General features: G+C 35.9%; 2 protein-coding genes across 5 annotated transcripts in view; one reads left to right on the top strand and one right to left on the bottom strand.

Annotated features, from left to right (window-relative positions):
* The window catches only part of LOC108978818 (rapamycin-insensitive companion of mTOR), a 265,251-nt gene that overhangs the window by 186,710 nt on the left and 60,373 nt on the right, over nucleotides 1-18,168 (top strand). The window lies entirely within an intron of this gene.
* Nucleotides 2,765-17,863, bottom strand: LOC108965569 (alpha-(1,3)-fucosyltransferase C). 3 transcript variants are annotated; one of them, XM_018928205.1, is made up of 3 exons: nucleotides 17,826-17,863; nucleotides 5,631-6,693; nucleotides 2,765-3,265 (listed from the first exon to the last, which is right to left on the bottom strand). In XM_018928205.1, the coding sequence occupies exons 2-3, from the start codon at nucleotides 6,497-6,499 to the stop codon at nucleotides 2,827-2,829; spliced, it is 1,308 nt and encodes a 435-aa protein (XP_018783750.1). In that variant the 5' UTR covers nucleotides 6,500-6,693; nucleotides 17,826-17,863; the 3' UTR covers nucleotides 2,765-2,826. The 3 variants fall into 3 exon arrangements, with proteins under 3 accessions (XP_018783750.1, XP_018783673.1, XP_018783830.1); XM_018928128.1 differs by having other exon boundaries at nucleotides 17,810-17,857; XM_018928285.1 differs by lacking the exon at nucleotides 17,826-17,863 and adding an exon at nucleotides 10,876-10,919.

Below are 18,168 nucleotides of genomic sequence, written 5' to 3'. Positions count from 1 at the left end.
AAGTCGCTTCTACTTAAATTGACAGCTGTCATTAGTGGAATTATGTAAATATGATAATTTTGCAGCGCGCAGTCGCATATATTAGGAGGCGGAGCAAGAAGTTATGCTCAGTGCTGGTTCTCTTCTTGTTTGGCATTTCACGAAACAACAAATGTCAGAAATCAGCGTTGATATTTTGACACTTTGCAAGCTGCACTGTAAATAATTATTGAGCAAGTTATACATTTTAAATTTTTTTATAAAAAGGAGAAGTAATATTTTGACATTTAATCAAAGGAGTAGGCAGATTTGATAATTATACTATTACCATTTCATTGCAATGAGGATTAGGACATTCTAAAATACTCGAAAATACCAAATATAGGTATAGTTTTGACATTTTTTTCTGAGAATAAGGAAAAACAAATCAAATTTCTCTATTTTTTTTAAATTTCTTTATTAAACATATATTTGAAGACTTTTTATGTATTGAAATTTTTACACAAAATAACGACTACTTAGCCTATTTTTAGAATATCCTGTTTCAAGAGCTCCGCATTGAACAGAGAAACGCTTTCTTCCTCCTCTCCTCCCTAAACTGTACTTTAAGGCCACAAAAATTTTAAAATTCTATTTCGGCCTCTTAGCATTCTAGCCTAAAGACTCGAATTTCGAGTGTGTTTTAGCAATTTATTCTTTATTTTGCGTCCTTGAAGTACAGGTGGTGCCCTCGTCGCAACGATTTCTTCCCTTGTAATCTGTGTTTATCATCTATAAAACAAATACTGATGGATTCTTTATTACTAGGTATGCGTTATATCAATAACCTGCCAAATTGAAAAAAATGCATAAAATAGCGGCTACTCAAAAATGTAGGTCGTGTTTTCCACTAAATTTTTAATTTTCTGTAAATTTTAAAATTATTAAAAGTTTCGATTTTTCATTTTTTGTTGCTACATGTGGTAAAGAGATATTTAAGGAATAATTAAAATAAATCGAATGATTAGAACTTGAGATATTGTGGCAACTGCAACGAAAAAATTTGTTTTGAGGAAAACGCGTTCAAAATTTAATTTTCAGACAACGTAACTGACCACTGACGCAACCAGTTGCCTCGAGACCACCAAGGGGTATATAATTTAAATTTTGAAAAAATCCGTTAAGGGAGATAATTTTGAACATCTAAACCATCGAGTTATGAAAAAAAATTAGTTTCGATCAGTGGAAGGGTAATAACTAAGAATGCTAGAAGAATTTGTAGTCCGATTTCACAAATTTCTGGCATCTGGCATACCAAACTATAGTTTAATGAATAGATATTAATTTATTAAAAATTTCTTTTATAGTGACTCATGTATACGTTATAAGGAAGGATCGAAGAGCTCTTGTCATATTTGAAGCCTTTTTCATGAGATTTACCATATATCAGCAATATCATTTAATGTATGTTTCGATAATAAAGTCAGAAACAAGCACCACGGTAATAGGAGCAAGGCACTCGATACCACGTCAGTACTATACGGTAAATGACTTACCAAATCGATGTTTTAGGTGATCAAACATGCCGTTTTTTCAATCGATGTGTGAAAGCTCAAATTATCGGTGTTTAGTTTTCTTAATCTTCTGAAAGACAACTGGCGTAAAAATGGTTGTGTACCACTCAGAATTTTCTGTTCTGCGTTGTTCTAATGACATGTTTGCGACAAGGCCAATTGTAAGTTCTTTGTTACGAACAGCTTTTGTTGGATTCGGCTCATTTTGAAAAACCTATACAGTCGACTGTTTGTAAAGTTTTCAGTGAATAATTTTCAATAATCTTTTGAATAGCCGGAATAAAAAAGCAAGCGACCGAAACTGAATAATTCAAATATGTAATTCACAAATAAAAATATTGAAAAACAAAACAAACAAAAATTTAAAAAAAAAATGTGTATAGAAAACAGTTACTTTTTGGAACTATCCAATTTTCCGAATTTTCCTCATGAAAAGTATAAGATATTTTTATTTGTAAACCTTCCCCAATCGATAGCGAATAACCTCTGAAAATTTCATCAAGTTTGTTGGAGCCATTCTCTTAGCGAGGGCTATTTTTAGGGGTTTCCCGGAAATTATTCGAAATTTTCTTGCCCCAAAAACCATGCTTGAACCCCAACGGCCACATTAAAAAAAGAATTATCAAATTTGGTTCAGTCGTATAAAAGTTATGAGCGTACATACATTTTGGCGATTCATTTTTATTTATACATACATATGTATATGTATGTAGATTTAAAAAAACTATGGATTTAAGTACTAAAAGTGTTTATTCAAAATCATTTTTTATTAAAATTTTAGCAGGCAATTTATGAAGGCACAGTATGTTTGTTCAAAATATATTATGTTCTTATAGTATAAACTGAAGACTATTCCAAACAAAAACTCTTTAACACTGTCTTCGAATTGCCACTGCTCTGCCACGTTGCTTTGTGCTCACCAAAATTTAAAAGTAAAAGTGAAAATTAAATTTCTAGTTTTAAATTTGCAAAATAAAACATACAGTTAGCCTCTTTATTTTGCAACTATTTCTGATATGTATCAGTATTTCACATATGTATATGCCAGTTGTTTGTTCGATTCACTCCTCAGAAGTGTTTGGCAAATCGAAAACAGCTATCTGTCATACCTATGTATATACATATGTGTATTATATGTTAATTCATATAGAAATTACTTTTATAATACAACAGCACTTTTCTTTGTTATAACTACTTAAAATTATGAGAACCGTCTAAATAAAGGCTAGAAATACAGGCATACATTATATAACTGCACTTTATTTACATAAATTTATGCACCTTTTTCTGCACATTACAAACCAATTTTAGCCTCAAAACGACACTGATCACCCATCCACCACTTCTCGATGTCTGTATATGTTTGTGTTTTCTGCCTAAAAGACACGCTGTGCAACTTCGCACAGAGATCACAAAATGGTGAACGAAAAGTCAGGCGATAGTAGCGTCGCCACCAGAAGTAACGCATATACTCCTCCGGATGCGTGGCCACATAACGAAGGTACGCAGAAAGCTCTGCAGCGCTTTCGAAATCTTCAGCATCTATCACCGAGTGTGGTGGCACGAAGCGACTATAATCGGCGCCACCAAATACAACTGGTATCACATAGCGTTTCATAGCATTATACAGCTTCTCGGTCACATAATCATTGCACAACGAATTCTCGAAGGAAAAGTAGAATTTGTAACTTTTGTCCAATAGTTCATCACATTCATTTGAGGTGTAAGGACAGCTGCAAGTAGAAACATTGTTAATAATTTAATAGTAACTCATTTCACAAATCAGATACTAAATATGAATATATAAGAAATAGCCAATTTCATCTACTTATATAACTAATTATTTTCTTTAGATGTCAACTCTGATTGAAATAATAATTATATGAATTACTCAAACCCTCATACATGTAGTCACTGTTCGTATTGTAAACTTTTTATCGAGAATTCAGTCAATTTGAGAGATATTTTTATGAAATTAGGATAAAAATCTTTCCCGATTATATTATGCCTGTATGTCAAATACGAATGTAATCGGATAAATAATTTCCTTAGATCTGATATACCCAATTGAAAGGTTTTCAAACTTCCAGTTGATTTTATTTCTCATATATGGATCAATATATACAATATCTTAGCAACTGAGCCTATAATATTGGATATACTATAGTTTAATGCCGAAAATGTGCGAAATTGATTTACGAATTACCTCAACTCCCTTATACTACATAGGACGATTTGATCTAACAATCCCTATGCTGAATATGTCGGTCAGTGTAAGAGTGTTATATACATAAAATTGCTTAAAAATATTTTCTAAAATATATCTGAGCAATGTCAAAGCTAGTCAGCTAAGAGCTTTTTCTGCCCCCAACATACCTTACATAGTGATTTTCAAATTCTCAGCGTACTTTTAACTTTTAGGTTGGTTAAAATGTGTGATTTTTTTGTAAAATTAGATGGAAGAGCTTCTTAAAAATTATGTGGTTTAGAATTGGTTTTGCTTTTGCTCCAAACCATATGGAAATACGAGAGGTTTTCGAAATTTCTATTTCTTTTATTGATTTATTTATTTATTTTTATTTTTGACACACATATTTCTACAATATTTTCCCAAAGTTTGAGAGATCGTGTTTAACCCCTTACATCCGTAATGTAATGAATTCCGACCATTTTGTTAACATCTTCGACATCAACTCAATATATTATATTTTGCATCTTCGATTGAGTTTATGTAAGATGTTATTTGAGGATGATTTTAATGCAGGGCTTCTACAGTCCCTTACTGTTGCAAACTTTTTGCGGAAAGTTGCCACCTGTTTCAACAAATGCCTTTTCACACAATACGCTCGATGTTTAGGAGACTTATTCCGTCTTTCGTCCGACCATATTTTACAAAGAAGCTGGTGCGTGCTCCTTATCAGTTCTTCGCCGCCGTGTTTGAATAGCTCGGCCGGCAATCTATTGGGCTCCGATGCTTTGCTGTTCTTAAGACGGGTAATTGCTATTCGAACTTCTTCATGATCGGGCAATGGAAAGTCTGCTCCATCGCCATCGATTGGGGTATCGGGTTCGCCTTCTCGTGGCGTTATACTTTCACTGCCATTAAGCAGGCTGGAAAAGTGTTTCCTCCATAATTTTAGTATGCTCTGAGCATCGGTGACAATATTACCTTTGGGGGTTCTACGAGAGTATGCTCCGGGCTTGAAACCTTCTGTTGGCCGCCGCATTTTTTCGTAGAACTTTCGGCACTCCTCGTCGTACCAGCTGTTCTTTTGCATTTTTTGAAAACCTATGGTTTCGGTTGCAGCTGTATGTAAGGAGCTTGAAATTCCGGGGACAGCCAAGTAGATTGATTAATTTTCCTATGCTGAAATCTAGTACTACAGATAACCATATTTCGGCCCCGGCGAAGGCGATCAGCCTCAACCCAATCCCAATAGTCCAACAAGCTTAGTATATATACATATATCTGAGATATTTTTAGATGTGTTGCCCCCCTTGCAATGCTCTTCATTTATTACAAAGCAACAATGACCCAACTGAAAACTAATAACTGATACGTATATAATGAATAAAACATACATATCTGAATAAATATTGCTACTGGGTTGATTTCTTATCTTTAGGGCATTGATTATTTACACTCGCTTGTAAAAGCTTCAATTTTGTCGCACATAATTTTACGTACACATGTTTCTTTATCCATAATTTTTTATTGTTTACAGTTATTACCGTGTTACCCACCAAATTCAGATTTTAGAACCGCACCTGCTGCAAACAATAGCTTGTTAATCTTATGAAGCGTGCGATAAATGAGACTTATTACCGCTATGACAGCTTAGGCTAGATACTATCTTATCTGATTCTTTTATATGTATATATTTCAACCTAATTGCAACAACAATAATATAATGTTTGGGAAATGTTCGACTCGGGCTCACTTCAATTTGCCGTACGCATATGACCAGCAGTTCGAGGGTTAGTCACTAAAGTTTCTATGCCTTAAAATGGCTCATATTGTGTAATAAGCGAAAGTAACTTATGACCGTAGTTTCGAGTCTTCTCTAATTCTTTTCTATATTCGTTTAAGCAACTCACCTGAAATTGCCGCATTTCCCATAAATATCCACGGGTATGTGCTTCTGCAATGCCGCTGCCAATTTTTCACGTTTCGACAACGTCTCACAATGCGACACAAACCAAGCAGCCATACGAGTTTTACCCTCCCATAATTGCGAAACGTTCGTGTCATTCCACACGGCCGGTGTTTGACGCCACTTGGGCCGAATCGCCGGCGCCACTACCGCGCCTGTTTCAATATCTTCGAACATTTGATAGGGCCACAGCAGGTCCGAATCGAGTCTGTAACTCATAGTCAAGTTGTAGAAGCCACCCTCATCGGTGAGTACATGTTTAGTCTCGCCCGGCGGTTCCATTAAAGCAAACACGTATAGCTGATGCGGTTCACGTACGCGCGGCGCGGAATACAAAAGAGGAAACGGTTCGGCCACATGGAAGAGCACTGCATCGTACATTTCAATGGCGGGCAAAAAGTCGCGGTTATTCGTCAAATCACAACGATACACCGGACAATTCATTTTATCGCGAAAGTAGTCTGGACCAAGCGTATCCTCGTCGAAACCCCAACGTTTATTTTTGAAAAAACTATTCCAGAAGAGTATGGTGCGCGGTCGGCCGGCTTCGACAGCTTTTGCTTCATTTCGAATTTGACGTTGATAGGCGCGTAATATTCTGTACTGATTAAACTCGGGCACATTACTTAACAAATGCACGATACCCAGAAAGCTGGCACAGGTCACCAGAATCACGAGCAGTATGGTGCACTTTTTACGTTTGTATATCGTTTCCTTCGTTACGTAAGTGACGTTTTCAACTGCGTTCGCTTCCTCATCGCCCCTACGCTCGAGCAGCGAAGCGTCAATAAACCGGCGTTCGGTATAACGCATGGCAGCGCCAACAAATAAGTGCGTGCTCGATTTAACCACCGAATGGTCACCCGAAATTTGTCTGTATGTCGCGCGATGTAGTTATGTAATATCGATAATAGTTCTCGGATTAGCTGACTTCTTGCCGCGCAGAGTTCGCCCTTCAGTCCATCGCTGAGTTGTTTATTTAATTAGATAAGCATATGCCGGTGACGCTAATAAATACATAGGAGATCATAGACAAAATACTTAATCATTAGTAGATATTCAACGGAAACATGTATTTGTAGGTATGTATGTTGTTATAGACAAGAAATGTGTACAATGTACAAATGTTTGTCAATACCTTTAAGTACATAGTCACAATTTCTGGCATTTGTAAATATTTACACACATGTACGTACATACATATGTTTAGTACAGCACTACCGCCAAGCAAATCACACTATCTGTGCACTAAGCAAATACAAATACATACGTATACGACTAAGCCCAGGGGGTTGAAGGGTAAAGAAAGAAATGAAGGAAAATATTTTTTATTTGAGGATACCTAGTGTCAAATTTTTGTTTTGTCTTCACATACTTCGTTAATCTCGGCCAATAAAAACAACATAAGATTTCAAATAATTTTTGTGTGTTTTGAGAAAGTGTAGCCGATCATTTCAATCAGCTTATCTTTATACGCATTATTTTCAAAAGCGGCAATTTTAGTTTGGGAACAAGAAAAAATCACACGGATCTGGTGAATACGGTATTTGATCATTGCGTTTTTGGCTTTAAATTCGTTCGTTCTTCCCAATTTCGGCCGTTTTCGACGAATATTCTTACACAACCTTCTCAATACGGGCAAATAGAACTCCTTATTGATCTCTCTCCGAAACCAATTCATGATACACCAAAACACGAATATTCGAAATTCCATTCCAATGATTGTTGACTTGTTTTGTTTACTTATAAAACTTATAAACTCTTGTCTCATCGGCAGTTATAATGTTCTCCATGAATATGAGATCGGGATTCGCACAATCAAGCATGTTTAAAGCTACCTGTTTACGGTACTCTTTTTGAAAAAATTCTGCTTTAGAGTCACTTAAGCATTCAAACGGACTCGCGAGGGATGTCGAGGTCTCTTGCCACCTCCCTAAAACTTTCCTCACAATTCTCAATCAATATCTTTCCCTTTTTTAATATTTTCATCGGTTGAAGAGGTCGAAGGTCGTTCAGAGCATGACGATCTTCGACGATCTTTTACAAAATTTACTAAAAGTGTCCTATCGGTGAGTTATGTGAAATTCAGACTTTAGCTCACAGCTGGTACAAGTCAGCTGTTTTATTAACTTTGTTCCTGTGTTTTGACAACTGATTGTTAATGGTTACATTTTCATAAAATTACTCCATAATTGTTTTTACAAACCTTTCTTTCAGTTGTAAACAAAGAACAGCCCACATGAGAATTATTTTTAGCAATTTTATGCCCGGTGAAAAATCTGGGAGTATATACATACACAAATGAAGCTCAGGTACTCGCGAACTCGATTAAAACAGTGCCACTATTATCAATTGTAAACCGCAGTTTCAGTTGTTTTTCATCTCCATCTTCATCTGTTATGTTTGTAAACAACATATGATCGAGGAACCGCTTAAAGAAACCTGAGGTCGCTAAATATCAACTGAACTTTTCGAGGAACAAAGATGAAAAGGTATATTAAAAGGTTGCGATTACTGAAATCAATGTGTTAGCAAGGAAAAATGCGGTTAATGATGTTAAAGAGTATGCTCTTACCAGAATTACTCGGGGAGGTCAAAAACCTCCCTTTTTTGTTATTTTTATTTTATTTTTTTTTTTTTCAAAACACATGCAATGTGGCCATGTGTTGATCAAAGTTTGATTTGTTAACAACAGCGTCTCTTAAGATAATTTAATAAATATCTCTTATGAAGGGCTTTATCTTGATTTTGATCGGCCAGTTTGATTGGTTTTTTCAAAAAGAGCGCTACAACGGTTTTGGTTAACAATAAAATTCTTTATTCCTCTGAAAGTACATTCGATGCCATTATGTATGGAATTCGATTTCATTTCATGGCCACAACGGGCACGCTTTCAGAAGTCCAGACCTTGAACCCAATTGTCGACGGTTTTCAAGCGGTTTTCAAGCAGGTAAAGTACCGGTCTTGATCATCACGGAAGAAGTACGGCCCATAAACCGCACCAAACCGTAATTTTTTCGGGTCGAATAGTGACTCATGGAGTACGCGTGGATTGATGTCTGACCCATAACGCATATTTTGCTTATTGACGAAGCAATTCACCCACAAATTAACCTCATTGCTGTAGATGATTTTCGATGAAAATCCGGATCATTTTCAAATTGTTGCTCAACCCAATTCACAAACATACGACGATTCTGGTAGTCATGCAGCTTCAGTTCTTGCGTCATTTTGACGTAACTAAATCGACGCAGCTGGCCACGTTGATCATTTATATACATACATACATATGTATATACTTCATAGAATCTTCGATTTCTCCTGTTGGATGTTATAAATTCTGTACAAACTTAATATACCCTTCTCTGAGAACAAATATAAAATAAGAATCCCTACTGTGCAGCTTACATATGTCAAAATGTTATTCTATAATAATCAAAGTGTTTGTATAACTATACATATGGATTATCAGATGGAAAAGAAAGTATGAAATTAGCGGGTGTATAAACGTTTTTCAAAATACGGGTAATCATGATTAATGAGTTAGCAATTACTAACGGTTCTATTTAATCTAGTGTAAATATTCCCAAAACATTATTTTCACCCATACTAAAACAATGGCAAACCATCTACATGAGTAATACTCAATTATAGCAATGAAGCAAAGTCACACAAATTTCACGTCGTGCTGACCAAAAATATAAATATAAGCACCGGTTCTATATATAGAGATTAATTATAGACATGTACTGCGTACTTGACGTGAATAAACATATAAGTGATTGCTCGGTTAATAAAATTTGGTAATTGACATAAAATATTGCCTTTCCCACTCTTTGACATATGAACGCCAAAACAGTACGCAATTCATGGAAAACACATGCTCGGTTATTTTGTTCAAGAAGACGTTGAAAATATAAGCGACTTCAAGTTTAGTAATGCGTCGTGAAAAAGGAAAGAGCAATCGTTTAGGAAAATCCAATAAGAAAGATATTGAAATATATATTATGACAAAAAAAGTACCCGGAAATTGTCTTTAAATGTCCGGGTAAAAGATATTTAAAAAGAATTGAGTTTGCTAGGTTGGTAGGACTGTCCTTAATTGATATGCCAAATATGAATACGATCTGACGAACCAGTTTTTTACAGCAGCTACTTAAGTCGGTACACCTCAGTAGTGCGTTGCTTAAAAATCGCTTTATCGATGGATAAAAATATCGAACAAAGAGTTGTCTCAAATTTTGAATTTTTAACCAAATTTCGTGGACGGAATCTCTATGAATGTTGGAAAATGCTTACAGTGATCCAATTTTATCAAAAACACGAGTCTAAAAGTGGTACAAAGCCTTCAAAGACGGTCGAGAGATCCTCGAAGACATGCCTCGTTCTGTATGACCTTCGAGCTCTCCAGCTGATGAAAATATATAATAAGCGAGTTCGTTCAATTGGTTTTGGTGAATACTTTGGGTATGAAACCCCTTCTTGCTCGACTCGTCACAATAAAACTGAACTTTTTTCAAAAGGAGTACAGGTCTCTTCGGACATGCTTGATCATGTCAATTTCGATCCCATATTTATAGAGAGCACTTATAACACTACCGATGAGACATGGGGTTATGAGTTTGATAAGCAAACAAGACGAAATAGAGGGGAAAAAGAACGAAACCAAAAAAAAAAACAAAAAAAACACACGCCAAAGCCGCTTAATAATCAGGGTGATGCTCATTGGTTTTTCGATATTCGTGATTTGGTGCCTCATGAATTTGATCCGGAGGGATAGGCGGTGAATAAGGAGTTCTATTTGACCGTATTGAGACGTTTAGGTGAGAACATCCGTCGAACATGGCCGGAATTGTGGAAGAACAATTTATGGATTTTATACGATGATAATGCAACATCGCATCGAGCCACGAATGAGATCAAATTTAAGACCGAAAATGCAATGAATAACATCCCCAAACTGAAATTGCCGCTCCGTGGAACCAGTTTTAAGTTTAAAGGATCTAAAGGGCATCCCAAAAAGTGTATTAATAGTATTGGAGTGTGCGAGAGCAGGTTTTTACAACTATGTAGATATGTAGGCTACTTAAAACTAAGCAACTTCGAATATGGAAAGCAATGAAAGGAAGGTTAATAACTTTTAATCTAGCGACTTAGACTTATGGAAAGAGAAAACTTTAAATACCTACCACCTTCAAGTCTGGAAGAATTGTATACATCAACAACTGATGAGGAAGATAACAGCTGCTCATATATTGCAGAGGAGTGAAGGAGAACGTTGAGGTATCGGGCCAACTTGGTGTAGAAAGACTTAATACAAAATGATTGTTGCCAATGAAGACGAGGCCTCGAAAGAAATGTAAATGATTTTTCAATAAAGAATAAAAAAAAAACTTACTTTCGGTATCAATGAAGCAATAACATCCTTCAACGATAAAAGACAAGGACTTGATTTTGATAGGTCAGTTTGTTGTATGACAGCTATTTGATATATCTGATCTTAATAACATGTTCAGAGATTATAGCCTAGCCTTGAAAAATAATTCATGCCAAATTTACTGAATATATCTTATCTAAGAAAAAAGTTTCTGTACACTGATTGGATTTTGATCGTTTAGTTTGTATGGCAGCTATATTTTATAATCATCCGATATTGCCGCTGCCGTCAAATGACCAGCTTCTTGGAGAGAAGAGGACGTTTGCAAATTTTCGGTTCGATATCTCAGAAACTGTGACTTATCAAATCGTAAGAGTGAAATCAGTATTCCAATCGCAGCGAAGAATCTCAGTAGTGTGTTTATTTAAGTAATCGCAAAAAATTCACTCAACATTATTGACTTCAACACAGCACAGGGTGAATAATGACTTAAAATCGCCGCTTTTGAGTTATTGCCCTTTAGAGATTAGCGTGCCGTGTATATTTTTGTTTACCAAAGTTTACATATTCGCATCATTGTTGTTGGCTGTCACTGGTATCGAATCACCCAACGGCAAATAATGATCAATAAACACGTGCACGCCATAAACACATATGGATTTGTGTAGTTGTACATGGAAACTCACCAATTCCACGACAAGGACATGGCTTAATGGGTCGCACATACTCGTGCGCTTGTAATTAATCTAATGTACTGGAACCGCTAATGGTTTTTTGCATGTTCATTTTCCCTATTACATCTAAATAGTGTTTAAAATAATTGCTAAGAGTAGCTTTTACTGCGCCGCCTAATTGTTGTGACTATTTTTTAATATCGAGATAGTAGATATAAAGTGTTTCCTTTAACTCCAGTTGTTTGCTGACACAAACTGGAACTGTCATGAACACGACTCTGAGAAAGAATTTTTGAAAAACTGCTGTTTTACACGAGAAACCCCATGTAACCCCTTAAATACATAGAAAAAAAGTAACTCGAAATGTCGACTGTAATGGTGTGGGAGGTATATGGTCACAGCAGGAGTCGGAAAACTTTTCTTTTTTTTTTTGATTCTGCAGTGAATAAACTTTATATTTCAACAGTACAATGATCCTAAGTATAGGTACCTTATATTTCGTCACGGAGTGGTTCTTATACAATACTAAGTAACTAAATACGCCTCCTCAATCTACGGATATAAGCCCTATCGAACATGTTTGGAATATAGTATAATGGAAAAGACGATCCGCAAGATCCACATAACATCCAAAGGGACTCGTAAAGAAGTTTTGGTGGCTGAATGAAAGAAATTAGCACACAAAAAAAACGCAAAAATGTTAGTCGATATCTTAGTCAAGTAATTGTTCTTTCTTTAATTGTGTTAAAAATAGAATTTCCTTTTGGTTTTTTTTTAAATTCGAAGATGTTGAAAAAAAATTACAGCTGTTCAAAAATAAGTGAAAATAATAAAGAAATTCGCTATATTTCGAAATTTTTGTATAAATAAGAGAAGAATTCCACGCACGCCACCAATGAAATTTGTGAAGTTAACGGAGACGATGCTGTATCAGTTCATGTAGCACACAAATGGTTCGCTCGCCTCCGTTCTTGTAATTTCGATAAAAAAAAACTTTCGCTCTAGTCGACCTATACATATATAAAACAGTCGATGAAATTATGGAAAAGATTGACCAGGAGCATCATATAAGTAGCCATGACATCGCTAAGGAAGTTAACATTGATCATCAAACGGTTTTAAACCATTTAAAAAATGCTGACTACAAAAAGAAGCTCGATGTTTGGGTACCACGTGAATTGTCTGCGAAAAATTTAATGAACCGAATTAACATCTGCGATTCTTTACTGAAACGAAATGAAATCAAATCATTTCTGAAGCGAATGGTAACAGGAGGCGAGAAGTGTATCAAATACGACAATAATGTGCGGAAAAGATCATGGTCCAAGCGTGGTGAAGCTTAACAAATGGTCGCAAAGCTAGGATGGACGCTTCGAAAGGTTATGCTGAGTGTTTGGTGGAATTGAAAAGTAATCATACATTATGAGCTGTTCCAGCCTGGTCGAACGATTGATTTTACATTTTACTGTCACCAACTGATGACATTGAATCAAGCAGTCGAAAAAAAACGGTCAGAACTGATCAACAGAAAGTGTTTCGTCTTCTATCAGGACAACTCTAGATCACATACATTTTTGATGACTCGCCAAGAACTGCGAGCATTTGGCTGAGAAATTTTGATACATTTAACATATAGTCTTCGGTCTACCATTTGCTTCAGTCAATGCAGAACTTTCTTAAGGGAGTAAAGTTGGCTCAAGAGAAGCCTGTGAAAATGACTTGTCGCAGTTTTTCGTCGAGAAACCAGAAAAGTTTTACACTGGTGGAATAATGTCTCTAGGAGAAAAATGGCAAAAAGTGGTCGACCAAAATGATACACATTTGATTCAGTAAATATCATTATCATATAAAAATACATAATTTGAAGTTTGTTTCGAAATACGAAAATACGTTTTTTATATACAAGATAGGGTATGTTTGATTGAGTTTCTTCACAAAAACATCTTGTACGCATAGTTTTTTTTCCACTGTTTTTTTTTCTGAAAAAATATTTATTTTTGTATTCTTAATTATTTCCGTATTTCAAGCATAGTAACACATATTTCTGTGTTGAATTAAATTTTTATCATTTTGTAACTCGTACATATAATATGTATGTATATAAAGATGTAAGTTATATACATATATGTAAGTATGTATGCACGAATAAATACTCACAGCCGTACAATCTACATTCGTCATGCTTGAACATAGACATATGTACGTACATAAATACTTGTACATACATTTCCAATTTAATTAATTTCATATTCTTGATGCACTTCAATTAGTTAGACAAGAATTCTCACATTCAACAATAGAATAGAATTGTTGAGTTGTAACGTTTGTGTTTATATATATTTTTTTTTTTTGTTTTTTATTATTTGATTTTTCATTATGGAATTAGTTACAACATGAAGTCATGTTTTCAATAATACACACAGGTTTTTTAACAAAGGGGCTGTTGGAAGCACTGAAACAACATTGCTTTTGTTGTTGTTCTTACTAGAAAACGCTATCTCAACTTATTGACAATATATACAAACAAACATAGTACGTATGTACATATATTAGTCACTATAAAACTGCTCATTATGAATATTCATTCGTCGAATTACGTGCGCAGATTACTCAGCAATAATTACAATGTTGTGGGAAAAAAGATAACTCATTTATTTAATTTTAATTATTTTTATTTTCTGGAACACTATTTTTGAGAGCAGGCACATTTGCGCAATTATCTCAGATTTTTCACTAGGAAAATCCTGGAATTTATTTAATATTCATTTTTCGATTATACGAGCACGTTCCGATAAGTCTAGAAAACGTCACAAAATGTTTGCAAAAATTACTATTTACATATTGTGTAGTCGAAAAAGTCTTCTCATTTCTGATGAAACTTCAACTTATTTTTTTATAATTATAATAATAAATAAATGAACGTCTGTACCATTTTGGTCGATCATTTTTTGCCATTTCCGCTAGAGACATTGCTACATCAGTGTAAAACTTTTCTGGTTTCTCGGCAAAAAACTGCAACAAATAATTTTCATAGGCTTCTCTTGAAGCCTACTTTACTCCATTAAGAGAGCTCTGCATTGGCCGCAACAAATGGTAGACCGATGGTGCAAGGTCAGGGCTATATATTGGATGTATAAAAACTTCTCAGCCAAGCTCCCCTAGTTTTTGCCGAGTCATCAAATATGTGTGGTCTAGCGTTGTGCTGATGGAAGACGAAGCCCTTTCTCTTGATCATTTTTGGTCATTTTGTTTCGATTGCTTGCTTCAAGCTCATCAGTTGGTGACAGTAAAATGCAAAATCAATCGTTCGACCAGGCTGGAGCAGCTCATAGTGTATGATTACTTTTCAATTCCACCAAACACTCAGCATAACCTTTCGAAGCGTCAATCCTAGCTTTGCAACCATTCGATTTCAGAAATGATTCGATTTCATTTCGTTTCAGTAAAGAATCGCAGATGTTAATTCGGTTCATTAAATTTTTTACAGACAATTCATGTGATGTCCAAACATCGAGCTTCTTTTTGTAGTCAGCATTTTTTAAATGGTTTAAAACCGTTTGATGATCAATGTTAACTTCCTTAGCGATGTCATGGCTGCTTATTTGACGGACCTGGTCAATCTTCTCCATAATTTCATCGGCTTTTTTATAGATAGGTCGACCAGAGCAAGGTGCATGTTTCTCATCGAAATTACAAGAACGAGGGGAGCGAACCATTGTTATGCGACATGAACTGACACAACGTCGTATCCGCAAACTTCACAAATTTCATGGGTGGCTTGTGTGGCATTCTTCCGTTTTTTATGCACAAATTTCCAAATATAGCGATTTTCTTCGTTATTTTTTCAATAATTTTTGAACAGCTGTAACGTTTCTTGTTTTTGGTTAAATGAGGCTTAAAACTTCCCCTTTCCAGCACTATGTGGTATGCAACAACATCTATTGATAAAATACAGTACCCAGTATAACTCGTTCGAAAAATAAGTTTTCTAATTAGACGCAAATTTCCGCCCGACAAGAGGTTTTTTCCAAGTTAGGCAACAAAAAGTGCTAGTCTGAAGAATACGGTGGATAGGGCGGCAATTCGCAGCTTATTTCGACCGATTTGACCGTGGCAATTGCGTAGTTATGAGCCAGTGCTTTGTCATGTTTTCGCAACTCGATAGCTAAACAAACCAATAATTCCGCACAACGGAGCCCTGTAAGCAATTTGCTCACCTCCTAATAGTCAGTAAAATCTAAGTAATTTCAGAAAATAGTGACTTTTCCCGCCGATAGGACGGTTAAGTCGCTCACTTCGACTGTATCTTAAACGTTCGCTTCTGAGATAGCCGTTTTTGGGCACCTGAGTGTGACTTTTCCGGTCGGTAGGACTGCCTTTTACTTCTTCGAACAGGTTCGCCGGGTTATGTCGATTACTTTGAGTGTTGCTTGGTCGCTGATCCTCCACACCCTCCACATCTTTTGAGATTATTGTCTCAACTATCTCGCAAAGCATCACCTGGGCGTGACCTTTTCTACCGATAACACTGTCTTCTCTTATTTCGGGCAGTTTTGACGGACTAAGTCGATTGCTTCTGCTGTTAGTTGGTCTCTGATGTATAGTAGTATACCATGTTTCATCGACGGTCATGAAACAACAAAGAAAATTGTACGGATCACGTGGCTGCGCTTGTTATTGTCCGGAATGAGTAAACGCGACACACACCACATCTTTTGAGATGTGTGTCTCAATTATCACCCACAAATTCAATCGGCAGTCGCGCAATACGAGATCGTGGACTTTTATCACTCTATCCACCGTGGTAGCTTTATTACAGGGCTCGTGGGCTTGGTACAGCATTTTAGCTGGAATTTCGGCTGTACTATAGCTGAATGTTGTTTTGGAGGCATTCCTGGTTGATTAGTGCAAAACTTTGACTTAACATACCCATAACTTAGACTCGTTAAATCGTAACATCTTGGCAGCCATTTGATTGGATAATTTTTCGAAATTAACGAGTCGTCAAGCTTTGCACGCATTGTGTTCATGTTTGGACGTAAAACATTAGTCAGCACACCGTCTTGCTGGAATTTGAGATCGTCAGCGTCGATTTCATCGAATTCTGCGAAAAAATTCGGTCGAGATCTTGTTACAATGCTTGGTTTTGCTGGCATTTCCTGCTTTCGGAAGAAATAAAGCTAGATTATGCCTCCATACCACAAACCGCACTAAACGATATATTTTGGGGATGCAATTGAGAGTATTGAGCCACACAAGGATTTGGCTCTCCTCAATAGCGAAAGGTTTTTTTTTTTTGTTGACGGAGCCAATAACCCAGAGTGGTCATGGCCAATTGAATTGGAATTGGTCTGAACTGAGAAGATAACCTTTCTACGGGCATTCCTTCAACTTTTTTCGAAAACGTCAATTGCGTAATACTCAATTCCGAGCATTGTACCACAAATCTGTAAACAAACAGGACCATCAGGAGCTGTCAAAAACGCGTCATCCTTATTGATAGACGCGTTATATTCAATATTTTCACCTTCGAGAAACAAGCGTACCAACCACCGAATTGCGCTTTTTCCATCTCTCAAAAATTTGCAGACAAGCCCGTTTGCGCACGCGAACACAAGAAAACTGCGAATCCGTTTCGTCTAAAATTTTGACAGCCGTAGCCGTCCACAAGACAGGAAATTTCTTTTTTGTTAGTGACGCCATCAGACGGTGCGGATGAGTAATTAACGGAACTCCCTAATATGTATGTAAAAATCAATTTTTGTAGTTTTTTTTTAAGTATATGTACGTATGTCTGTATGTATGTATGTATGTGCCACTTTAATAGCATTTAAGAAATGCTCGAACAATTAAGTCAGCCGCTAACGACTCTTTCGCGGTCACCCCAAAGTCTTCGCTAATTACAACGTTACAGATGTATGTATGTATGTACGAATGTACAAATGTATTTGCAATGAGCACACAGCCGGCCGTCATTAATTCACAAGTGCCAATGGTCAAGCCGACAATGTAACAAATAAGTCACCTCTATTTATTTTTCGTATTTCGAAACTAACAAAACCACTAGCTCACCAAAAGAAATACTAACTGGAGAATCGGCACACAGTTCCAAACGCCTACAGCAACAAAATTCAACTGTTCTATAAGATGGCCAACGAGAAGGCTGGAAGCTACGATTTCTAGTGCTACAATGTGCTTATACTACACACATATATACATACATACATACATACATACATGCAGGCAAATGTACTAGCAAACGCACAAAAAATCAAATACATTTATTGTATATATGTACATATTATGTATATTTACAAGAAAGTGTGTGTGTGTCATATAAACATACATGTATATATGTATATATACAACACATAAAGTCAGCGTATAAAAAATATAAATAAATACATAGTATATGCAAATAAAATGTATCA

This window comes from Bactrocera latifrons, unplaced genomic scaffold (assembly GCF_001853355.1).
Source record: "Bactrocera latifrons isolate USDA-ARS-PBARC rearing strain unplaced genomic scaffold, ASM185335v1 scaffold_0, whole genome shotgun sequence".
Taxonomy (NCBI): domain Eukaryota; kingdom Metazoa; phylum Arthropoda; class Insecta; order Diptera; family Tephritidae; genus Bactrocera; species Bactrocera latifrons.
Note: the sequence above shows the minus strand (reverse complement) of the source record. Positions and strands in the feature narration are given on the sequence as shown.